Source organism: Rattus norvegicus, chromosome 20 (genome assembly GCF_021556685.1).
Source record: "Rattus norvegicus strain SHRSP/BbbUtx chromosome 20, alternate assembly SHRSP_T2T, whole genome shotgun sequence".
NCBI classification, from domain to species: Eukaryota; Metazoa; Chordata; class Mammalia; order Rodentia; family Muridae; genus Rattus; species Rattus norvegicus.
In genome coordinates, this window is record NC_141553.1 from 43,844,621 (window position 1) to 43,870,770 (window position 26,150).

Here is a 26,150-nt window from a genome sequence, read left to right on the forward strand (position 1 = left end):
TTCTTTCCGGAGCTGGGGACCGAACCCAGGGCCTTGCGCTTCCTAGGTAAGCACTCTACCGCTGAGCTAAATCCCCAGCCCCAAGAAGGTTTTAATAGTCATATAAGAAAGCCTCTCATTTTATTGGTGAAAAGCACTTAAACAAAAAAAAAAATTCAAATGGCTTGCTGGAAGTCACAGGCACTAGACTAGATTATGTTCAGGGAAAAAAAAATCGACTTATCCTCTTGTGAAAGTGTCCTACTGAGAGACCAGTTGAGGAGTTACGGCCAACAGTTAACATGTTAAATGCTGAACTAAAAGGACACTTGGTATTAAAAAGCACGGGAAACAGACATGGGAGAACACTGTAGTCCCTGAACCTACCGTGTTAATCTCCCAGGGTCTTGTTAAAAGTACAGGCTTGGGAGAGAAGTGGATGTGGTGAGGGGTACCTTGGAGTGATTTTTAAGTCTCTTGGAGTAATGTCTAGAAGATTGGTGTTTTAAGTATGGAGAGTCCTGGGGGTCACAAGGTAGAAAATAATTATTTTTGTTAATGACTCAGTATGGTTCTTACTTCAACCCCTCCTCTTACGGAAGGAAGCGGTGTGCGCATGTAGCCGGAATTGTAAATAATAACGGTTAAGATATGTGAGTGTTGGATTTGACAGCCAGCTCCCATCCTTTCTTTGCGTAACGTTTAAGAAGGTTGGTTTAGACTGGTGCTCAATAAACGTCAAGCTATTAAAACACAGGGACTCCAATGTTTAAATCCATCCTTTTGGATTGTCTGACAGTCTGATACAGTAGACAAAGCACGTGGAGTCTGGAAAAGTTTGACACCCGTTCGGTCCTCAGATGACTCACACTTGAGGGCTCCTTCATTTACCCGCACCCATAAGGAGATGCGCACGGCGCGTGCATCCCGGCACCTTTGACACCTTTAAATGGCGTTTATTATAAACAGGTTTGGGTGCTGGGAACCGCGCTTATGCTTGAGTTCAAGAAATGCTTATTAAACCCAGGAGATACCTTCAGCCATTAACCTCTCTGTAACTCAAGAGTAGTTATCAGAAGGGAGGAGAGAACAGGAGAATTAGAACGCGTGGGAATATCCGACCACCAGGCAGCCCGGGGGCAGCCCTGGGGAGCTCTCCAGCGGGTTCCCCTCGGAGTCCCCGCGGCACGTGGCGGGCTCGGGCAGGCGCGTCGCGGCGGTGGGGGAGGGGAGAGGCGTGAGCCCTGGCGGAGGGGTCTAGACTGCCCGGGATCCGTTTGAGCAGGCGCGGAGTGCGCAGGCTCGGCCCCGGTGCAACCAGTGCGTGCCAGACCGAGAGGGGGAACGTGGTGGCAGAGCGTTCGGGACTCTGAGCACAGGGCCAAGGTCGGCTTGTGCGCACCTCCGGACTGTGTGTGTGATAAGACATACGGAGCACTGCTGCAGCCTCGACCGGTGGCATCCACTCCGGCCCGGTCTCTCCTCCGGCCCGTAGCTGTGTTTCCCCCTCCGCGCGGCCGCAGTGGTTCCTCCCAACTCGCAGCCCCGCCGCCCGGAGGCCTACCCCTGCCGAGTGTCGCGCGTCGGCGCCGCTGCCAACCCCGCTCTGCGATCTCGGGCCCTCCCGGCACCCGCTCGCCGTCCCGCTCCGGGCTGTCCTTGCTGCGAGGGCCGCCGCGCCCGCCGTCTCCCTCAGCCCTCTTGTCTGGCCGCCGGGCCGCGGCGGGCGAGAGCAGCCGGAGGAGGAGCCGCAGCCGGGAGGCGGCGGCCGGAGCCCATGGCGTACAGTCAAGGAGGCGGCAAGAAGAAAGTGTGCTACTATTATGACGGTAAGTGGCCGGGGAGCCTGCAGCGGGGCTGCGGGTCGGACGCGGCGGGGTATCGAGGGTGGCAGCCCGCGGGGACACCGACACGGCCTACCCAGCGCTCGCCCGCCTACTCGGGGACGCCCGCCTTCGCTCCTCTCCGGTCCTCCGCTCGGGCACGCGTATGTTTGGGGTGCACTGCCTGGGACCGGTCTCGGAGGAACCCCTGTCGGCTCCCCGGGCCTGACTGCACAAAGCCGGCGTCCTGGAGCTCCGCCCTGCGTCCCTGTCCCCTCCCCCGCTCGCCCGGTCCCCCCTTCTCGCCCCCGATCTGTCGGCGCTGCGCTTCCAGCCTCACCCGGGACCCCGGCGCCCGGGTGGAGCTGCGGAGGAGTTACTGCTGGCCGGGGGCCAAGTTCGCAGAGCGGCGCTGTCTCGCTGGTGTTTTGCGTGGACTCCATCCCTCGCCTTTGTTCGTCGGGTTTCTTCAAGCTCCACTTTCTCAGGGTTCGGATGGAAGGGCTGCACTTCCTCCGTGACAATTAAAGGGTTTTGAATTGGAAGTAGGTAGGCCTGTGGGGAAGTGATGGGAGAGAGGGAGCGTGGAGTTGCTCTTGTTTGATGGGTCTTGGCATGTCTCTATGGGAGGTTATTACCACCCACTTCTTTGTTGGTCTTTGTTCGATCCGCAGTTATACTCTGCTCTGGGGCTTAGGAAGGAGCATGGGCATCTTGGTTAGGAAGTCTGTCCAAGTGTGGTGGGGACCCTGCTGCAGCAAACTTTGAGAAGTAGACTACATATTCCATACAGGTAGGGCTGAGCTCAGAGTGCAGTGGACGGTACAAGGTGACTGTACGTGTTCCCTAATTTGGAATATAAGCAGTCATAGTCTCTGGGTCCAATTACACTAGATGGAGTAGTGCCCTACCTTACAGATTTCACCCAGAACATTAATTGATAACTATTGAGAGAAGTAATAAGGAAATTGGACAGAACTAGCTAGCCTCACGGACTCGAAACGCTTCATCTCTACAAAGCAATACGAAATTGGGAGCGTTTTCTGTAGTTGGTGCATTGAAGTCTTGGAGAGGTAGATTACAGTGTAGAAAAGCAGGCCGAATGAAACCGACTTTAGCTGCAAATAACCGTTTGTTTTCTTGGTTTGGTCGAATCTTTTTTAATACAGGCTTTAAATGAAATAGTCACCTGTCATTGGCTGGAAAATCAAAAACCTGACAGAAAGCTAGGTCAAAATAGAAACAGCTTTTAAATGGCTGTTTTGTTTTCTGAGATAGGCTCTCGATAAGTTGACCTGGCTGTCCTGAAACTGTCCTATGTAGACTAGGCTGACTCTAACTCCGAGATCAACCTGCCCCCGCCTCCCAAATCCTGGGATTAAAGGCGAGTGCCACTGGCTTAATTGGCAGTTTGAGAGGACTACATTGAAAAGTTACACTATCGTGGAGAGCAGAGATGGGAAAGCATGACAACTTAGACATGACTTAACCATTATGAAGTGGGATTCATGGCAGACCCCTGACCTGCATTCTCTGATCCATTGGAAAGGATGCACTGTATGAATTAACTTGAAAAATTACAATTACAGCCTTTCCAAAGTAAAGGTTTGCTCTGCTAGAGGGTAGAGTCAGGGAAATAATGAACTGTTGGGGAACAGCTCAGTCTCTTCTGCTGTCAGCTTCTTTCCTCAGCTATGAACTCTTAAATCCCATGTAACCTTGACCGGGTCTGATGGAGAACCAGACAGTACTCTAGTGTGTCTTGAGCAGCGCCTTCTTCCCGGGTTCCTGTGTGGGGATGAGCCTTTACTGAGGGATGGGATAGACGGGTGGATGGAGGTATTTTTCAGTCATGTGATTTTTAACTTACGCCCATGCAACAGCTTTACCTAGATGTAAGTAACCAACTGTACAACTAATGGTGGAAATCTGCTGGGTTATCTGTGAAAATCTGTCTGGTTCTTGCTTGTTTTTAGGATGGACGTATTTTCATTCCAAATATTTGCATTAAAGAAAGTTAACAAAAAATGGAAAAGAACACTTAAATTGGTGTCTTAAGCTAATTAACATGTGACATGTGATAGCATGCTAGACTACAGAAATAATTCTCTACATGTCTGTCTTCATTACTGTCTGCAGTACTGGACCTGTTAGATCTCTGTGCCACTGCTCTGTGAACTTTTGGATAGGGGCATGTGAGCTATCCCTAATCCTCAGAAGAGAAATCAGAGTTCTTAGTAGACTACGACTATTGATTGACTGCTCATCCTAATTCCCAGAAACACATTTCTGAATTTTGGCTAATCTCTTATTAAAGATCAATGCTTCATCAAATGATCTGAAGCTAATTATGTACACACTAGTATACTTTCTGACCTTAAACCGAGGTTTTTTGCTTTTGGGGGGTTTTTTTGTTTGTTTTTTTTCTCTATTTAAGTGTAATTTAGCAGATGGAGCCACATTTGGTTCTAATTGCAATGCTCATGGTTTTAATACTTCATCTAGAAATGTGAACTATGCCTTGTTTGGAGTGAAGCTTGGGACCAATCATGCAATGCCATCTAATGTATAATTTATAACAGAATTAAATGTATGCATAATTATATAATTAAACACAAATTGTTTTATGCTTTGTTACTCAGATTTTCTTAGATAGAGCTAATCATAATCAAAATGTTTGGAGGCCTAGTCCAGAGGAAAGCACTTGGCAACACAAAAACAGTTAGCAAGATCGTGCTTCCCACTGTACTCCTAACTTACTTAACAATGCAAGAGTTCTACAGAATGGCCATCTGTTTTCAGATTTAATTTACTTTTATTTAAAATGGTAGAGTAAGAGTCTTTGGCTTGATAGCTTTGTAGTTATCTTGTTTTTTTTTTTTGTTGTTTTGTTTTGTTTTGTTTTTTGGTTTTTTTTTTTTTTTTTTTTTTTTGGTTCATTTTTTCGGAGCTGGGGACCGAACCCAGGGCCTTGCGCTTCCTAGGCAAGCGCTCTACCACTGAGCTAAATCCCCAACCCTGGTTTTTTGTTTTTTGTTTTTTTGTTTTTTTGGTTTTTTTGTTTTGTTTTGTTTTGTTTTGTTTTTTGAGACAGGGTTTCACTGTGTAGTCTTGGCTGTGCTGGAACTTACCCTGTAGACCAGGCTGGCCTTGAACTCACAGAGATCCACCTGCCTCTGTCTCCTGAGGGCTGAGACTAAAGGCACTCACCATCAGTGCCTGGCTGCTGGGTCGCTTTTCTTAGTATAGTTCTTTGAGTTTTTATTAAGTGCTTTACTACTCAGAATAGATAATTGCCCTCGGTACTGAGAACTGGGCTTAGGCCTGCGAGGTTTAAGAAAACACACATACTCGGGTCGTTCTTGTTACCAGAATGCCAAAGCTTTTACTGAGGGTCACAGAATATATACCCCAAGTTCACCTGGTGAAGTCCAGGAAGCACAGTGGAAAAACAGGTGTACGCCCTCAGGAAGAAAAAGAAAAAAAGAAAAAGAAAAAAAACGGGAACAAAAAACAGGAACCAACCTAACAGTGTTCCCGCCCAGGTGTCCCGCCCAGGTGTCCCGCCCAGGTGTCCCGCCCAGGTGTCCCGCCCAGGTGTCCCGCCCAGGTGTCCCGCCCAGGTGTGGTACTGACCCAGGTGAATGGAAAGGCCTGGGCATTCCTTTGTTAGGAACAAAAGGCTTCCCCATGCATCTGCAAGGCTCAGCGGGGGTCACACACTTAGATGATAATTCCCACAGAATACCCTGAGCCTTACATTTCACCCTATCAGTGAGGCTGGTCATTGCTTCTCTGTGACCAGTTTTGTTTTTCTGCCTGCCACTTCTATGTCTTTTTCTTTTCCCACTAGAATAACAGTTACATGAGGGTAGTTTCTAAAGGTGGGCTTTGAATTATTGATGAAGAAATGACTAGTGAATCATGATGAATATTGTAGGTAGAGCTCATACACATAAAAATTCATACACATTATTTAATCTTTAAAAAATGTTATATGCATGAGTGCTTTGCCTGCATGGTGTATGTACAAATCTTGTGTGTGCCTTGCGCCCTTGAAGTTTAGAAGAAAATGTTGGGTCTCCTGGAACTGAGTTAGGAGTGGTTATGAGCTACCATGTCGATGCTGGAAGGCAAATTTGGGTTTTCTGGACGATCCATAAGTACTCTTAACCTACTCTCCAGCCTGTACACTCCCTCGAAGTCTTACGTCACAGGCAGGGAGGGTGGGGACGGTTCTGCCACTTAAAGACGCAAACACTTTTCCTTTTCCCACGTGGGTTTCTGTTTTAATGTCTGAGGAAAGAGTAGCACCTAGAATACCAAGGGTTTTTCCTTTTGTAGAGCTTTGTTCTTCTGTCCCTAAAAACAAACGTATTAGTAATTGTTTTTTCTTAGCAAAATTAAATGTTTGCAAGGCCCCCAAGACCTGGAGTCTACATATACCCAAGTAAGCTCGTCTTCTGGAATCTGGCATGACTCCTTTAAAAAGAAGAAGGCTAGTTCTCCAAGAGAATTAGGCTTTCAGTTCTGTCCAGCACACGGACCTCTCTGGGTCCTGCATCTGAAGTACATGGGCAACCAAGGGCAACAGCCTATAAGGTTTTGGGAGTACCTTGGATAATCCTGACCAGCAACTCCAAAGACGGCTTCTCATGCTTGGTACTTTTCATGGATAATGTCTCCTGGAGGGAGTGCGTATGTATTTATACACTGACTTACGTGTATTATAAGTAGGCCAATGGCATGGTTGCGTTGGATCCTTGACATCCTTCCTGTTAGTTTAGCCTCCTTCCTTGTCCTGTACTTGTCTCCTTCCCCCTCCCTAGTTGGAAGCTCCACTTCCATTCTCCTTATATGTCCTCTCCTTCCTCTTCCTTCCCCTTCCTTCCCCTCTGCATTTCCTCCCCTTCTCCCCTTTGCTTTGGTGTGGAGGAATGAAACCCAAAGGCCTGTACGTGCTAGAGAAATGTTCCACCACTGATCTACACCCCAAGCATTTTCACGGAGTCTGAAGTCAGCGTGTGTGGCTCGGCTGCCCTAGTGAATGTGTCCTTTATTTTTAAGCTGAGTGAATATTCTTAGAAGGCCTCAAAATTATGACAAGGTTTTTGAAAGCTGTATATAGTAATATAAAATTAAGGCCCTCATAGCTACAAGTTCATAAATTAGGTAAGCCATTCATTTTGTTCGTATTCTTTAATTAACAATGACAATGCTCTGACGAAAAGCATTGAAACTGTATTCTTTGCTCATTAGCCTTTGTCCTGCTGTTACTTTCTTGTGACCCTGCCATTGCTCTGCCAGTGACAAAAGGATATTTACTGCCTGTGGTCTGTTCCTCCTGAATCTGAATGAATGTAGCGCCTATCTGCTAGTTGTATAATTTTGGCTACGTTATTTAATATGCTTCTCCACAGTTAGGAAATTATGGCAGTCCTAGAGTTGAGAAATAAAAGCCCATACTGAGTATTAGCTAAATCTTCTTGCTGTCACTTCTCTTTTCAGTCATCATATCTTAAGCTGGCTGCATCTGGAAGGACTCTGGGGAGGGGAAAAATAGGATCAAAATATAGTTAAATCTAAAGTTAAATAATAAACAATAAAATTTCTACATAGTCCAACGTGTTGTATTGTTTTCTGGTTCTGAAGTTTTTACCTTTGAAAAGCTAGTTAGCATTCTGAATGTTCCTGAATTTGTAAAATCATTTGTGTTGAAAATGAAACCAAATAAATCAGAGGTACTATACCAACAAATTCAGAGTTAGAAGACAGGTTTTATAAACCTGAATGTTCAGCCGAGTCTGGTGGCAAAAGCCAGTGGTCTCTCAGTAGATCATGAATTCAATTCCTGCCTGGGCTATATAACTAGAATTTTGTCTCAAGGGACAAAGAAGAACAAATGTTTCCTGGATAATTGTCAAGTAGATAGTATGAAACTTTCTGCATTTTTGATTGCCACTGTACAAGTGAAAAGGAATTGTGAGAAGAGAGTTTGTAAACGGGGTGTTTGCTTTTGAGAGAGGGTCCTACTGTGTCCTCTGGCCAGCCTAGATTCCTGTGTGCAGGTAGATAAGGCTTGCTTTGAACTCAGAGACCCCCCTGCTTCTGTTTTCCCAATGCTAGAGTAAAGGTGTGTACCGTCATACTCAACTTAAGGTTTGTCCTTGTAAGGGCAGATAAGGGCTTTGGAGCCTGTCTGATTGTATAACCATGTGAAACACTAAGGTTTGCAGGCTCTTAAAGTCAGGTCCGCTGCCTAACAAACTTTGAATATTTTATTTTAAACTGAAATATTAATAGTATTTTCTCCTTTCTTGCCTGATAAGGCCATTGTAAAAGTATTCTTTATAGGGCTGGAGAAATTGCTCCACAGTTAAGAATACTGTTCCTAGCACCCAGCTGTCTGTGATTCCATTTCCAGGGGATCTGACACATTCTGATCACCACAGGCACCAGGCGACCATGCGGTCTGCTTGTGTACCTATAGGCAAGCGTGCAAGCATGTAAAAGTAGTGTCCTTCTCCTTAGAAAGAGCAGTACGTAGTTTTTCTAAGCCTGTTGACACGCGTTCTCATTGTCAGCGTTTTATAAGTATTTTGTGGGTGAAAATCAAACTTTGGCATTATCTTGTGTGTTGTTTTAAGACATTGGCATCTGTCTTAGTTTGGGTTTTATGCCATGAACAGACACCATGAACAAGGCAACTCTTACAGTTTCAGAGGTTCAACCCATTGTCATCATGGTGGGAAGCATGCATCCAGGCCGACTGTGCTGGAGGAGCTGAGAGTTCTACATACTCAAAGGCAGCAGCAGGAGACTTTCACAGGCAGCCAGGAGGAAGGGCTCAAACCCTACCTCCACAGGGCCACACCTCCTAATAGTGCCAGGTCCTGGGAGCCAAGCATATTCAGACCATCCCAGCATCTAAGATGATGTAATGCACAGGCCACAACTGTGTAGTTCTGACAGATGAGGACAAGGGTGTCCTTGGTACCCTGAAAAATGCCCCGCGTTTTCCTCTTGTTGACACCGAGCATTTAAGCCCTTCCTTAATACCAGCCCAACTGTATTCTACAGGATGCCGATAAGAAGCTGACAAATTAGATCTTACTCCATACATCTTATGTATCTAAATTTATAAAATGAACAGCAAGAATACAGGGAAATTGGAAAACTAAAAGTCAGAAAAACTCCCTCTCCACAAAGACCATGAATCCTAGGCATGTATAAGATCTGCATAGTATGTTGGATGTATATTAGTATATTCTAATGTCATTTGAATGTTACAAAAGGTTATGTAAGTTTTAAATGACTCTTTAGTAATTTTTTAATGTTAGGCACAGGTCAGTGGTGTTGTTGAATGGGCATCTTTTCTCTTTCAGGTGATATCGGGAATTATTATTACGGCCAGGGTCATCCCATGAAGCCCCATAGGATCCGGATGACTCATAACTTGCTTCTAAATTATGGTTTATACCGAAAAATGGAAATATATGTAAGTACTCGTTGGCACTGTCTTTTAAACTGGCATGTGAAAGCTCTTGTGCTGCTGTGGGAGATGCACGCAGTGGATGAAAAGATCTAAAGGGACTCGGGTCTTTTGTTTTTGTTCCTCAGAGAAAGGTTAAGGAATTGGAGTAATGGTCTCTTCCCTCTAATCATGTCAAACGACCCCCAGTCTTAGCAATACTGTTAAACTGCTTGTGCTGCTAGAAACAGTTGCCCTGGAGTTGAGAGGTACAGGTCCTTGCCTCCAACTTCATGGTCTCTGTTCATGTCCCAGAAGTTGTCCCCTAATTCCACATGGACATAAGGACACGCCTCCAATAATAAGTAAATGCAATGTAATTTTAAAAAGAAGGAAAAAATTTGACCTGGACTATGGCAAGAGTTTGGTAGAAAATTAATCATAAATATTTATTTGGTTAACATACACATGAAATACTGTTAATGACAGTCAGTTAATTAAAAAGTAGCTAAAGATACATAGCCACCCCAAGAGTCTGCATAATGCCTGGCAGGGGTGTATATAAAAATGCAAGCAGGGTAATGTAGGAGAAGAGGGCTTGAAACAGTTAAAGAGTGCTTGCTACTGGGTTCGGTCCCCAGCTCTGAAAAAAAGAACCCCCCCCCCAAAAAAAAAAAAGAAAAAAGAGTGCTTGCTAGACAGTGCAATGGGAAGCAATTCTGTAAGGTAGAGATATTTTAGAGGAGTCGGAAGCCTTGTTTAAGAAGTCTGTTGTAAATGAAATCGAGCTCTTCAGAACAAAATTTAGAACAAATGAAGGCACAGTAGATCTTAGGATGATGTCCTTAGAAACCTTTGATGGAAATTGGTGGGTAGAGAAATTGGTGGGTGGGTGTGATGGGAGTCTGAATATGTGGCTTATTTCTATTCAGCCGGAGTAGCATTAGCTTGGAGAAGGGCTTCCTGATTCCTGGGAGACACATGTAGGAATTGGGATTAACTTCGTACTCAGGTGGATATGTTTGATTTGGAGAGACAGATTGTGGAAACTTATACTTATCATTTGATAATTCTGATTTAACAACTGATACTTCCAACATCCTGGTGTTTTTTTTTTTTTTTCCAGAGGCCTCATAAGGCCACTGCTGAAGAAATGACAAAATACCACAGTGATGAGTATATCAAGTTTCTACGATCAATAAGGCCAGATAACATGTCAGAGTATAGTAAGCAGATGCAGAGATGTACGTTATAAGTAATTCTTTTTACTAGTGAATGAGTCTTTTTAAGATTTCTCTTCAGAGTTGCCTGAATAGCTATTTTTTTCCTAGTAGTTTAAAATATTAATATACAATTTACTCAGGTCATTGGACCAATATTAATGTTACTTTAGAAAACAAACATTTAAGTTCTTTTACACCCATGATAACTTTGGGATTGGTCAGGAGATCACAGAGTTTTACAAAAGAATATCTTTCCTCCTCCTCCTTCCTCCCTCCTCCCTCCTCTTCATCTTATTTCCTTCCTCTTCCTCTTTCCTCCCCTTCCTCCTTTCTTTTCTTTTTTCTTAAGTGGCTTGAGATGAAGTCTGACTTTGTAACTGACTGTCCCAGCGCTTGCTAACGCAGACTGGGCTCAGACTCAGAGATCCACATGCTTCCCTCTCATAGTAACAGTTGTCCAGGCACACTGTTCTGTAACGTAAAGATGTTGCTTTTTGTTGGCATGTTAGTATTTCTTTTTATTTCTTCTACATGTTTTCATTTATAGGTGAAAGTATATTGTTATTAGAGACCGGTAGTAAATTGTATTGAAGAAATATTGCCGAATATCCTGAAACATGTGGAATGCTGTCTTTTGAAGCTTAATACTGGAGTCCATTTCTTCAGTGAGAGGTGGATTCATTTCAGTGCTGATAAGGATTTCTCAAGTCCTTTGAACTTTGTATTTCTCTGCCATAGTTAACCTATTTGGTTGCTTCAAGGCCGTCCTAGGGTGGATACTAGTCTTATCTTTTTATTTTCTTAATTTGGAATTTACATAGTGAGTTATGGGTTGCCCTTGGGTAAATGACAGGATTTCTTTAAACCATTGTAGTGCTGGCTTACGTGAAATCATATTTGAGCAAACAAACTAAAACTGATTTTTCTGCAGTACCTGTAATATGTAGATCTGTAAAACACCTGCCCTCTTCCTGAAGGGTGATTTGGGGTGTGAGGAGTAACTGGGTCGTACACACCTTCCTTCCACTGTGTCCATGCCTCTTACCACAGGAAGTCAACCGCGCCATGACGAGTGACGGGTCATCCGTCTTATGCGCCCTTCCTTTGTATCTTTGTTCCATGAAACTGATTAATTCATAGCCTCTTCTAAAGTTAGTTTCAGCCACAGAAAAAAACAAAGTAACTGTTAATGTTTTGATACTAAAATGCACTTCAGAGTCTGGGAGGGGCTGTGAGTGAGTTAGAAAGGAGTTGCAGCCTCTTCATCTTCAGTGTTTAACTAATTCACTGTCGCGTAAGAAGAAAACCAGATTCATGTCGATTTTTACTTTAATATGGACTTTTGTTAGTGGTGGTGGTGGTTGGGTACAGTTAATTCACAAATATTCACGTAAGATTAGGTAATGGTATTACATAGATAACAATTTAATTATCTTGAATAAAGTAAACATTATTTTGTAAAATTAGTTTTTTGGTATTACTCCCTGTGAATTTTAAAATTCATAGGTAATGTTTTAAAATTACAAATTTTATATTACTGTCATGGAATATTATATTACTGCCTATAATTGCCTGAAATGACTATTTTTAATAGTTTATAAGAAAAAGCCTTCAATGGCTTGATAATAGGTTGGCCTTAATGGACTTCACCTTCCACAGTTAATGTCGGAGAAGACTGTCCAGTGTTCGATGGACTCTTTGAGTTTTGTCAGCTCTCCACCGGTGGCTCAGTTGGTGAGTATCCCGAGTCAGTGACTTGACGAGGATCTGAAGGGTTACGGTGTCTGTAGTTTCTGTCTAAAGCAGCAGGTCGTAATGGTAGTGAGCTTTGCTTGCTTGATTCTGCTGTCACTAGGCTGTCACCCAGGTGGCCTCAGACTCCCCATCCTCTGGCCACCTCCCCAGTGCTTGCTTACGGACATGTGCTGTCACTGCACCTTAGTGGGGATGAGTTTGTTGTTTCGCTTTGTTCTGTGTTTGAAACAGTGTCACCCAGGAGCCCAGGCTGGCTTGCAGCTTACTGTGGAGTCCAGGCTGGCCTTGGTACTGTGGAAGTCCTCTTCCTTAGCCTCACTGATTGAGATTAGAGGCATGGATGGTTATGATACTGCGATTCACTCTTCTGTTAATGTAGCAAAACCTGAGACAACTTTTAAAAGAGTGGTTTATTTTGGTTTGGGGGCTTAAATGGCCCTGTCCTTTGGGACCGTGATAGCACATTATGGTATGTGCATGGGGCTGGGGGTACCCCATGGCTGTTGAGTAGAGAAAAGAGCATTCCAGAATCTCTTCTAAGCAAGATCAGACCTCCAGTGAACTAAAGTCCGGCCTCAGCCCTTAGTCCATCACTCTCTGATGGCACACGGGTGACTTGTTCCGTGGGGTTCTTAGGCATTTCAGGTTCAAAGTAGCAAGTATAATCATCTTTAAAATGTCAAATGTTTAACAGTCAATACTCAAACAGTTTTTAAGTTGTGTTTTTTTTTCCTCCAGAGACTTTTTTCCTTCTTTTTTTCTTCTGCCATTTTTAACCACGATTTTCTATGTGTACTGCAATTTAGTTGGGTAAACTGTAGGAAAATAGTTATCTGAGGAAAGTTTAAGCTCCTAAATTATAATCCTTTGCTTTTGAATGTCAAACCTTTTCTGCTTCAGATGGCATATTTAATGAGGCTTCGCTTACAGGTAAACTTTAAATACGCTGTAGATACCGTAACGTGTATCTCTTTCTTAGCTGGGGCCGTGAAGCTGAACCGTCAACAGACTGACATGGCTGTCAACTGGGCGGGAGGACTGCACCACGCCAAGAAGTCAGAGGCCTCAGGATTCTGCTACGTTAATGACATTGTGCTTGCTGTCCTCGAGCTACTGAAGTACGCTAATGCAAACTCAGTTTCCCAAAACTGTCATCAGACCTTTAGAGAATAGGAAATAAATGTTAATGCATTAGTGGAGTCTCACAGGGCCCGTTGGGAGCCACCGCAGAAGTATGAGAGAGCGCCTGAGAGTTCCCCTAAATGGCCTCCGTGGATTTAGGCTTGCAGTAGTGTGAGCTAATAAAGATGGCTGCTAGGACTCCAGAAATGTGAACGCTAAAGTAACTTGAAGACAAAACTTTGAAACCTGTGTTATAGAAGTTTGTCTAGCCATTTAGTACCCTGGCTGACCCCAGATCCCTCATCCAGTATGGCTCCGTCCGCTATACAGACACAGATACACGTGAATACATGGACACAGTGATGCCCAGTTGCTGAAGGGGTGTTGGAAGTTACCCTTAGGAGTGTGGACACTCAGAGTGAGATTACTGCCCCTGGGCGCTGTCATAGGAGTGAGTTGTAGTTTATAGCTTTGGCTGCGTTTTGTGTTCTGTAGGCTTTGACAATGACGCTCTTGCTCCACTTGTACATTCCAGCAGTGACCTTAGTGACCATAAACAAACACCCAAACCAACAACCAACAGATCCCTGAAGTCACCATTATTCACTTATTCCACTGGCGTAACTCTGAGCAATTTGTTGCCTTTTTTTTTTTTTTTTTTTTTTTAAGCTTAGTCCTGAGCAAGCTTAATTCTGTATGTTTCTTTACCTGGTAAAATTGAACATAATTAAATTGGGTTTGTTAAATAGCTTTCTTTGCTCATCCAAACACATTGGCCACTTTGATCATATTTGATTTTTAACTTTATGAAGAGATTCTGCTATGATAAAGCCCACTTTTTGCAGTTTTTTAGTTTTCTTGGTGTTGCTTTTCTGTGCCTTGAGAGCATAAATGCCTGGGTTGATAATGCCAGCTTACACTGTATGAGCACAGCCACGGCATCTTTTGATAATAAATAAAACATTTTAAGTCAGCTGCAGTGACACCTTAAACAGTAAATTCAAATTTTATATGTGTTGCTGTTTTCCCAGCATGTGTGTCAATGCACCACATTTGTGCTGTGCCCATGGAGGCCAGAGGAGACCACGAGATCCCCAGGCGCTGGTGTGATGGGACGGTTGTGAGTCACCATGTGGGTGCTGGGAATTTAACCTGGATTCTCTAGGAGAGTATCAGTGCTCTTAACTTAAGGCCAGCTTTCTAACACCAGTGGCTTTGGTTTTTAATGCATAGTTTTTTTTTCTGTTGGCACTTTGACATAGGTATGGAACTAATGTCATGTCATCCTATGGTGGCGTGATTCCAGAAGTTCATTTGGGTTGTTGCTGTGATTGGTGGCGTACAGATCATTAGGGAATGATGAGGCCACTTGTGATCTGTCACAGTCATAAGGTCTTAAGTATAGGGCAAAGGATACTATAGATGATGTGCAAATAGGTAAATGTGCTCATCCAGCTGTAAAAGGTGTTTATGGATATGGAAATTTGACTGTCACAGACCTGTCATATTATAAAATAGTCTTAGTTTGATTTTATTCTTGAATCATCGGAAATTGGGGAGTAGGGGTGGCACACACTTGGGCAGTGGGGGTAGCATACACCTTGGAGTGGGGGTGACAACACACCTGGGGAGCGGGGTGGCACACACCTGTGTTCCGGAGGCAGGTAGGTTTGAGATGAGCCTGGGTGAGAGCACAACTATCACAACCACCACAGGAATAGGAAATGACCTGCTCACTTCAAAGAATAAAAACTCCACTGCGTAGGTCACAGTTACCCATGTATTGTTTTATAATGCTGAGATTTTTTTAATAGTTTTCATTTTATGTGCATTGGTATTTTGCTTACATGTATATCTGTGTAAGGTGTTGGATACCTTAGAACTGGAGTTACAGATAGTTGTGAGCCTGCTATGTGGGTGCTGGGAACTGAACCTGGGGCCTCTGAAGGACAGCCAATACTCCTAACTACTGACCCATCTCCAGGCCTTCCCTTCCTCCCTTTTTGGTTTTGTCATGTTTAATGTTTTGTTTTCTTTTGTTTTGTTTTGTTTTTGAGACAGGGTTTCTCTGTGTAGCCCCTGGGTCTCCTAGAGTTTGCTCTGTAGAAGGCTGACCTCAGATCCCCCTGCCTCCCTCCCAATGGCGGGGCTTAGAGGTGCACCACCAACCCACCTCAGCGATTCTGAAATTCTCTAACGTAGCAATTGGCGTAATCTTTAGTTGTGAATATATAGATGACTGTTTTTAAAGTGTAAAGAAAAGATCTTGGTTAGCCAAAGGAGACGTGATATTCTCGGGTCTGGATGCTCTTAGACTGGTGTTGGGTAGGAAGGCTGAGCATTGTACGATGAAGAACCCGTTTCCAAACTCCGGCTTGCTTGTGCTTTCCTTTCAGATATCATCAGAGAGTCTTATATATTGACATAGACATCCACCATGGTGATGGTGTTGAGGAAGCTTTTTATACAACAGATCGCGTGATGACCGTCTCATTCCATAAATACGGAGAATACTTTCCTGGAACAGGAGACTTGAGGGTAAGACCAAATTCTGTCAGAATAAATATAAGATGAGCATAGAAGGTTGCTAGTTTCTGGAGGAGCCATGTCATCCTGTTCATTTTGTTTGTGTTTGTGGTGGGACCTAGGCATCTGGTACTGGTTTTTTGTTTTGTTTTGTTGGTTTTTGTTTGTTTGTTTGCTTGCTTTTGTGGAGACGTGGCGTCACCTTAGTTGAGCAGTTCTTGGTTCATTGTTCACTGTTAGGATTTGTCAGGCTGTGGACCAGCTGAATGCTGCTTGTTCATTTTTGATCTACTCAGCTGGGCATAGGTGCCGATCAGACAGTTTGGTGGCCTCCCTAGGTTATACAGATCGTCCTTGGGTAGCAGGGCTGCCGTTACAGTGGGAGTGGGCAGTGCTCTCTGTATAGGTCTGGGCTGCAGGGTATCACACTGTCCTGTGGGCAGGGAGAGGTCAAGGGACTTTATCTACGATCGGTCCAGGGTGTCTTGGTAGGCGGGTGGAAGACTGACTTTGGGGTCTACCTGAGGTTGTGGTCACAGGACTTCATGTTGTCCCGGAGTGGTGCAATGGAGTAGAAGCTCTGAGGATCACTACCTGTGGGCCTGGGTGAGAGGACTCCCCTCCATTTGACAATGATGGGATAAGTGGGCTCTGCTTTTACATCTTGTAAAATTGTTTCCTGTCTAATCAAACTGAGGTTTGTAAGAACTTTTTAGTTTATCTTGTGAAGGGAGGAGCTGCGTAAGTATGCCATGTTAAATATGCAGGGGTCTTCCTGCCATGCATGTGGGTCCTGGGCCAGGGCGTACCTGTGCCATGTTAAAGGACAACATACAGGAGTCAGTGCAGTCCTGCCATGTGGGTGGATCCTGGGGGTCTAACCTGCTGGGCTTTATCTGCCCAGGCATCTCACCAGTCCAACTGTACGTAGTACTCGTGTGTTATTTGTGTTAGCGGTGTGTCTCTGTTAAGTTTCTTAAAACATACTTCTACGATTACTGGAACAAGCAATTGCGTATTTTTTATTTATTTTTTTCAAAATTGTGTGTTACTTGGTCTTTTAATCATTTTAAAATGTATCGGGCTTTTTGTTGTAAAATATTCTCTTAAGATCTGGTGTTGTGTTTTAGGATATTGGTGCTGGAAAAGGAAAGTACTACGCTGTCAACTTTCCCATGAGGGACGGTATAGATGACGAGTCATATGGACAGATCTTTAAGCCTGTAAGTACCGCTCTCAGTAGAGTGAGCTGTAAGCTGGCTGAGTCCTCATGTGTCTTATTCTTACTCTGTGTAGATAATCTCAAAAGTGATGGAGATGTACCAGCCGAGCGCGGTGGTGCTGCAGTGTGGCGCTGACTCCCTCTCTGGTGACAGGCTGGGCTGCTTCAACCTAACTGTCAAAGGTGAGCAGCTCGTGCCCCCGCCGTGGTTCTCCTCCTCCCTGAGAACCTCCCATAGAAGCTGTCATTGTTGAGGGCTGGAGAGCTGGGGAAGAACGCCTTCTGCTCCTTTTGCAGAAGACCTGGGTTTGAGCCCATCCCACTTGGTGGCTCCCAACATCTGTAACTCCAGTTCCAGGCCATCCAGCACCCTCTTGTGATTTGCACAAGGATTTGCATGCGTGTGCTGCACATCATATATGTATAAAAATATTTTTAATTTCTCATTGTTGTTTTGCTTGCCAACTTGAAGGCAGACTCTGTACTTGTACAGTCCAGAGAGTGAAGACTTAGCTTGTTGCACTCCATTCTGACGTGGTTACTCCCTTCCCATGCGCAGGCCGTGCTCAGGGCTCAGCGGTGCTTCATTCAGCTTAGCTGTCCTCTCTGCTGCCAACACTCACTTCTTTTTTTCTGAATTATTTGTTTGCTTAGTTTTTTCTTTGCTTATTACTAAACTGTGTGAGTTTCTAATATACTCTTCTCCGCTCTCTCGGGTGCTGATCTCCTCCTGTTTGGACTCAGTGTCTTCTCTGCTTCTGTTTTATTATGTCTTCCAGTCAGTGTGCACTCTGTGTCTTTCTCAGTCGTAACTGTTAAGTCCTTAAAAAGGGCTGAAGTCCATGTGCTAAATAAGTCTTAAATGTGGGGGTGTTAGGGTGTAGCAGTGAAGCAGAGTTGGGCATGGCAGCTTTTAAACCCAGCATTGGGACAGAAGAGGCAGATGGATGGCCAGGTCTGCATAGCAAGCACCAGGCCAGCCTCGGCTTTATAATAAAACCTGTTTCATAAAGAAAAAGATAAGTAAAATACATCATTTTAGTAAAGTTAACTTTTGGGTTAGAAATGACTTAGCATGTCTTACTATAGACTGTCTTATTCTGTGCGGACTTTGAGGTAGTAAGTTGACGTCTCGCTTTGAATGCCCTTGCAGAACTTTTAAAATAGCTAAATGCAGATCTTAAGAACTGCTCATGACGGCTCTGCAGCGCTGTGCTGCTCTCCTTCCCATCGAATTGGGCCACAAAATTAGTTGCCCACTTGGCTGTGAGTCAGCATTCACTTACGAGTGCTTTCACAGTGACCATAAAGTGTTCAGCCGTCTAGCGTTTCAGAGCAGCTAAGACTCCGGAAGTCATCAGCTGCCAGTTCCTCCCCTCAGAGCCGAAGACCGTGCTCTGCCAGTGAGCTGTGCCCGGTGTGTACTGTCAGGTGATAACTGACAGTTTCTAATGTACCTCTGTGACTGACTTCAGCCGCATTCTCTCAGGCCTCGTGAAGGAAGTGAGGCGGTCAGCTGCTGTCCACCTCACTTCTCAGTTATTTCTTCTTATGCTGTTATTATTTCTTAATTATTTCCATGCTTCCTCTTACAGGCCCTCTAGCCTTCATTTCATAAATCCCCCCCTTTTTGCCTGCTGTTGGGTGGTTGAACGCTGGTCTTGTCTGCTCTCTTTCCTTGTAGTCTGTAAGTTAACTTCTGTCCTTAGAAATGTCCAGTAACACTGTTTTAGTAGATGATGTCTGGTTGATAACATGAAGAAAACAGATAATTAGACACTGTAAACTCTCATTAGGTAATGGGTTTTTTTTTTCTCTTGTGCAATTTTAATTTTTTCCAAATATTTTAAGCTTTGTTATAAAAATGTTAGAAAAACAAAACAAGCAACAGAACCTCACACTGAAATTAACTGGACCCAAAGATTCAATGGCTTCTATGCTTGTGGCAGCCAGCATCTCAATACCAAGTGAAAGCCTGCTGCAAAGGGACTTTTTTATTTTAATTAAGGCTAAAATCCATGAAGAGAATGTGGGGGGGGGGGGGTGGGGAATGGATGAATTTCTGCTGTCAGCATTGAGGGACTTTGTTTTTTGTTTTTTGTTTTTTTTTTTTTTTTTTTGGTTCTTTTTTTCGGAGCTGGGGACCGAACCCAGGGCCTTGCGCTTCCTAGGTAAGCGCTCTACCACTGAGCTAAATCCCCAGCCCCTTTTTTTTTTTTAAGAATTATTTATTTATTTCATGTATGTGAATACACTGTAGCTGTCTTCAGACACACCAGAAGAGGGCATCAGATCTCACTACAGATGGTTGTGAGCCACCATGTGGTTGCTGGGAATTGAACTCAGAACCTCTGGGAGAGCAGTCAGTGCTCTAACCACTGAGCCATCTCTCCAGCCCCTGAGGGACTGTAATGATGGCATTGTGTGCCTGAATGATAATACCACCAGAAGTTACTGGTAACTCAAAACTTGTTCCTATGTGAGGTTTGTAATTAAGTAAATTAAGAAAATTATCCATAATACCAGCACCTAAAGATAGTCAGTGGTCAAACTTTTTGGTATTGCCTTCCGTAGTTAAGCTACACATGTCATATAGGAGAAACAAAATTTAGCATCTGTGTAGTGTCTTCTCTCCCTTACCCTTATGTGACCTCTCATGAGCATCCTGTGTTGCTAGTAAAATACATGTGTGTGTGTTTTAATACTTAACACGAGTTATTTGTTGGATACAGTCCCTGTCATCACCCCTGTCATTGTCTCCCCCATCCCCCACCTTGGGGTGAGGTGGCCTGCCCTGTAGTCATGCTGTATGGTCTAGCCTGGCCTCCAGATTCTGCGCCACTTACCTTACCTTAGCTTCCCAAGAGCTGGGACTGTTGGGATGGGCCACTCTGCCTGGCTGTCTACAGACCCTTTTTTTTGGTTGAGTAAAATTGTTTGTAATTATCCTTTTTAAGGTCCTATTTTAAATTGCTAAAGAATATATTTCAATGTTACCCAAATCTTCTTCGTCGTAGGTCACGCTAAATGTGTAGAAGTAGTGAAAACTTTTAACTTGCCGTTGCTGATGCTTGGCGGAGGTGGCTACACAATCCGGAATGTTGCTCGATGTTGGACGTATGAGACTGCAGTTGCCCTTGATTGTGAAATTCCCAATGGTAGGTGTTCAGGTTGCAGTATCTAGAAGAACATGCAGTGTGTGGAAATGGATGAATGGGAGGGTCTGCAGCCACACCCCTGGAATGTATGATCTCCTCTGACGGCTGAATGGTTAGAGTGCGAATCTGTGAGAACATTCCATGCTCACTCTCAAGCTTCCTTTGGGAATAGTTCTTTTACCTGGATTATGATTCTGAGTTTATTTGGAAACTAAGCTTTCAATGTGTAACTTGCTTTTCATTGTTTTTAATAGAGTTGCCATATAATGATTACTTCGAGTATTTTGGACCAGACTTCAAACTGCATATTAGTCCCTCAAACATGACAAACCAGAACACTCCAGAATATATGGAAAAGATAAAGTAAGAAATCATTTCGCCTTAATGAAGTTTCAGGAGGCTATAGAAGGTCAAATAAAGGAAACTTTTAGATACATGAGATATTCTCTTTGTTTTAATATGATTTGAAACCTTAAGGATATTTGTGGTTTTAATCTAAAATAATAACACAAATATGTAACCTTTGTAAATAGAAACTTTTTTTTTAAGATTATTTATTTATTATATATAAGTACACTGTATCTGTCTTCAGACACACCAGAAGAGGGCATCAGATCTCTTTACAGATGGTTGTGAGCCACCATGTGGTTGCTGGGAATTGAACTCAGGACCTCAGGAAGAGCAGTCAGTGCTCTTAGCCACTGAGCCATCTCTCCAGCCCAATAGAAACATTTTTATTAGATCAAGTGCTTTCTGTCTACAGAATGTAGAAATGGTGAGCGGAATGGGCTGTGTCTTCTCGCCCGTAGACAGTTGTAGGACATGGACAAGTGCTCTTGTTGCCTCATCCGTCAGATGGGGTGAAGTGAAGCATAGCTGTGTGCTGTGGGGTCAGCCGTGTGTGCAGTGATCGATGCTCCACTAGTGTCCCATTCCGCGGTTAGCTAAATGGGAACTTGTTTTTGTTTAGTTCCTCCTGTCTAACAGGAACTTTGCATACAGTGGATTTTGTCTAATAAATTGTGTCGTTTAGACAGCGTTTATTTGAAAATCTGCGAATGTTACCACATGCGCCTGGTGTTCAAATGCAAGCTATTCCAGAAGATGCTGTTCATGAAGACAGTGGTGATGAGGATGGAGAAGACCCTGACAAGAGAATTTCTAGTAAGAAACTCCTTCACAGCACATGTTGTGATTCTCCTTTTCTCCATTTAATAACGTGAGATTTAGCTTCCTGATGTCTCAAAGCCTGAATTAATATCACCCTTCATTTTGTGTGACTACACAAACATGGCTGCATCCAGAAAGTAGGCACTTGATATCTATCAATATCTATCTACCTTATGTAATGATTGTAGAACCTCTGGCTATTACCAAATTAATAAAAATGTTTGTGTCCCAGTTCGAGCATCAGACAAGCGGATAGCTTGTGATGAAGAGTTCTCAGATTCTGAGGATGAAGGTGAAGGAGGTCGTAGGAATGTCGCTGATCATAAGAAGGGAGCCAAAAAAGCCAGGATTGAGGAAGACAAGAAGGAGGCGGAGGACAAGAGGACAGGTCCGTCTGTGCTGGTGACGCTCCTTTTCACTGCTTACGGGTGCACTGTATCTTTAGAGACCCACAGGGTCAGATGGGTGCGTTCAGCGGGTGCGTTCAGCGGGTAACTAGCTTTTCCTCCTGGAAGTGATGTTTACCTCTTATCCTTATTGGTTAATGCTTCAGAACTGACTTAAAGCTCTGAGAATGCTCACATTTTCTTTGAGGTGTAGAGATCTCTCGTCTTAATAACAGACAGAAATAGTAGGTGCTGCATGCCATAGAATGGCTAGGGAAGGACAGTGGCTGCAGATGACGGCCTCAGGACGTCTACCATAGCCTAGGTGGGCTCGGGCCCGGTGTCCTCTGCCTCGCCTCTTAATACACGTGGATTGGAGGCATGCCAGTAGACCCGGCCAATTCTAAAATAATTTATAACTGGTTCAAGTCGGTTCGTGAAACAAAAGTTAAGCTCCATAGTCCTTTGAAAAGTTGCTTTAAACATGAATATTCTTCAGGAACTGAAGAGAATGCCGCTGAGGAAAGATAGGAAGGAAGGGGCTAAGGAGCTGGGCCGTGGAGGAGAGCTTCTGACATCTTACTATGTTTCAGAGCGTTGTATTTAGCATGACATTTCAGCCCCTCATTAGAGATCTTCCATGTTTTGTTGCTGTGCTGAACTACTCATGGGCTTGCCTGTCTTCACTAGGCCTCACTGTAGACCGGGCTGCTCTGGCCACTTACTTGACCGTGGACTCAGGCCATTGTCCATCTTCTCAAACCTGGGTGCTGGGACTTGAGAAATGTGCCACCACACCCAGCTCGGTTTCTTTTCATTTTAAAGAATCTTCTACATTTTCTTTCTTTTTTTCCCAAACAGGAAAGTGATGGGGTAAAATTGACTCTTACTATTTTAGACAAAATTAGTGCTCTTTCAGATTAAAAAGAAAGATCTATGGGTCAAAACCTAAAATAAGAACCACCACCATCCCCCCTTTGGCACTATGAGTAAAAGTTTAGTTAGCCAAGACACTAAAATGTAAAGCCTCGGTTGTCGGCACGTAGGTTTGTGTGCACGTAGGTTTGTGTGGAAGGCACTAGCAAGTGCCCTGCGGGGTCTGCATTACCCAAGCTGCTGCTGTCGCTGCACCTGACATTAGGCCATTGCTTCACAACTAATTTACACAGAGAAAACACGGGATATCTGCGGCAGCTACTTCTATTACTATATTTAGCTTAGGAAGTTCAATTTAGTGATAATGGGACTTATCTACTGTGGGCCAGCAAGGTGTCTCTGCAGCCGAAGGTGCTGCCAAGCCTGGCACGCCGGCCTCTGCCTGTTAGAGGAAGACGACCAACTCCTCCACGCTGCCTTCTTACATCCCTGTGGATGTCATGCCCAAACACATGCACGTGCGCGCACACAGTAAATAAATAAGTAAAAATAAAAACAACATAATTTAACCTCTTGACTTTAGGATCACATCCTTCTTACAGCGTAGATGCAGTTCTCTTCAGCTTGTTCTGTCTTCTTGCCACTGTCCATGCCTCAGTCCTTTTACATTTCTCTGGAAGATAGCTCTTCCCTCAGAGTTTGTTCCTTCTTTAGGACCCGAATTCCAGTGTTCTTCCCTGCCCACAGCTCTCCTGACCTGTGTCGTTCCTCTGTGTTCTGAAGTTCTTCATAGTACCTGTGATGCTGTGATACTTCTGAACCAAAGCTAGAAAGGGTGAGCACACACAATCACATAGCTAGTGAGTCCTGCACCACTCACCTCAGAACCGGACACAGTTCATGAAGAGTGAGATTGTATAGCGTAGATATATACATATATATGTCTTACATTTTAAAATAGTATTAATCTTTTTCTTGTCTTTAGATGTTAAGGAAGAAGACAAATCCAAGGACAATAGTGGTGAGAAAACAGACACCAAAGGGTGAGTGATGCTTCTGTCTTGGGGCTTGGGGGAAGGGCATGCATACTTCAGAAATGCTGGCTCAGCCTGAGAACTGAGTGTGGGTAGTGTGTCCAAGACTACTTCCCCCGTAATGATAGGTGGTGCTTTTCAGGATGCTCAAATCCTGTGCTCGGAAGAAACATTGGGTTGAGAGAAAGCCTGTTTGAGGATTTTATTCGTCAGAATGCATGAATGACTAGAGGCTGCAGTCTGTAATCTCAGTACACTGAGGAGGCTGAGGCCAGAAGATTGCTGTGAATTCAAATCCACACTAAGCTATGTAGAATGTTAAGTCTTCATTCTGGGCTTAAGAGTGAGATTCTGTGTTAGAAGGAAGCATGTGTGCTAATTTTTATGGTTAACTTGGAATGCTCAGTTGTAAAACAGTAGGAAAAATTAAGATGTTTCCTGCTCAGAGAAAACACTGAGTTACTTGGTATGAATCTATAAGAATGGATGAGTAGCTGTGCTCTTTAACCAAGACTGTTATTTTTAATATTTCATGATCCTCCTTAACAGAGCCAAATCAGAACAACTCAACAACCCTTGAATTTGACTCCCCAACCTTAGGAACCTCGAAAAGTGAGACGATTCTGGGATAAGAAACCTTCGCTGTTTGAGGAAGTTTGGCTTCATTTTATACTGTTTTGGCATGGACTGTATTTATTTTCAAAATGGCTTGTTTTTGGTTTTCCTTGGCAAGTTTTATTGTGAGTTTTTCTAATTATGAAGCAAATTTTTTTCCACCATGCTTTATGTGATTGTATTTAAATTGATGTGTTATTATGTCAAAAAAAAAAACCGGATCTATTAAAGAAACAATTGGCCTTTCTGAGCTGATTTTTCCATCTTTTGTAATTATCTTTATTAAAAAATTGTACTTGGATGGTCTTCTGTCTGTTTATTATGAAGGCTTGTTTCCAAGCCCGACTGTGAGACTGGAGCATACCCATGGTGATTTCAGTGGCAGAGACCCTCTCACTGAGTCTGTACGTGCTTACTGGCTCTAACAGGTATTTCCTATTTCAATAAAAATGACACCATGTCACCTTGTATAGTTTAGCCAGTGTCAGGAAGACTGGGATTTCATCAATTATTTCCAAAATTCCTAAACTGCAGTTGAGATACGCAGGAATTGGAAACTGAAAGAGAAGCCTGTTCAGCCGATAACTGGCCCAACTTGAGACCCATCTCTTGGGCAAGCACTAACCCTGACACTATTCATGATACTCTGTTAGATGTGCAGACTTCCCAGCAGCTGACTCAGATGCAGACACCCACAGGCAAACAGTGGATGGAGCTTGGGGACGCTTATGGAATAGGAAGAAGGGTTTCAGGCTCCAAAGGGGGTAGGAACTCCACAGGAGAACTGACAGAGTCAACTAGCCTGGACCCTTGTGGCTCTCAGAGACTGAGCCACCGACTAAAGAGCATACATGGGCTGGACCTAGACACCCCACATGTATGTAGCAGATGTGCAGCTCAGTCTTCATGTTGTAGAGTGGGTTAACCCAAAAACAGTTGCCTGTCTGTGGATATAGCCCAGCTGGGCTGCTTTGTCTGGCCTCAGTGCAAAAGGATGTGCCAGAGTCGGGGTACACAGCGGGGACCCACAGGCTCAAAGAGTAGAAGGGAAGAGGGGACCAGAAGGGAGCAGTGAGTGAGTGGGGTATAAAGTGAGTAAGTTAAAGAGAAGCCTGTAAGAGAAGCCTGTGATTGGGCAGTGCAACTGTATATGTCTCTCCCCCATATACCCGCCACACACACACACACACACATTCACTTGTACATGAAATACTGCTATAGAAACATGTCAGTGTAAAATGAACCAGCTAGCAAAATCTTGTTCTTATTCTGTAATTAGATCACAACCAGGGTTTCTACTCCAGAAGTAGCACACCATGCTTTGGCATTCAGCAGCTGTTCATTGAGTGTGTATTCACTTTGAAGATTTTGATAATCACTGCAGCTGAATAGAATTTTAAGTGCTTTCACCTAAACTTACGTTGTTAAGGTAGAAAACTCACAAATGGAGCATTTCTACTCCCATTGTGTAGAAGAGAAAAACGCTTTTACGAATTTGTCGACGATGGTGAAATCCTACTTGCTAGAACCAGGTTGCAGAGTTTGAGAGTAGGAGAATAGATTTGCAGTAGAAGGCAGTACCATGGAGAACGTTCTTAACACTGTCCTGAGGTTCGAAGGCTTCATGTTTGATTTTGCCCCTTTTGCCCTATATTTGCCAGGAATCCATACCCTTTATGCCAAAGCTTGACACCAAAGGCCACATAAGTTACATACTTAACAGAAGTTCTCTAGACCAGCAACAGCAGATAAAATAAGGTTTGGGAACCATAACTGATTTGTTCCACCTC

The 26,150-nt window shown here is 43.8% G+C and overlaps 1 protein-coding gene across 1 annotated transcript; it reads left to right on the forward strand.

Moving 5' to 3' along the window:
• The first annotated feature begins 1,550 nt into the window (after window positions 1-1,550).
• Window positions 1,551-24,835, forward strand: Hdac2 (histone deacetylase 2). The gene is given in 14 exon segments (NM_053447.2): window positions 1,551-1,808; window positions 9,188-9,300; window positions 10,400-10,517; window positions 12,156-12,230; window positions 13,231-13,369; window positions 15,770-15,911; window positions 17,030-17,122; window positions 17,196-17,304; window positions 20,139-20,279; window positions 20,534-20,642; window positions 21,313-21,443; window positions 21,682-21,837; window positions 23,697-23,754; window positions 24,295-24,835. Coding segments are annotated over 14 exon segments (1,467 nt in total). The 5' UTR covers window positions 1,551-1,756; the 3' UTR covers window positions 24,326-24,835.
• The last annotated feature ends 1,315 nt before the right edge of the window (window positions 24,836-26,150 follow it).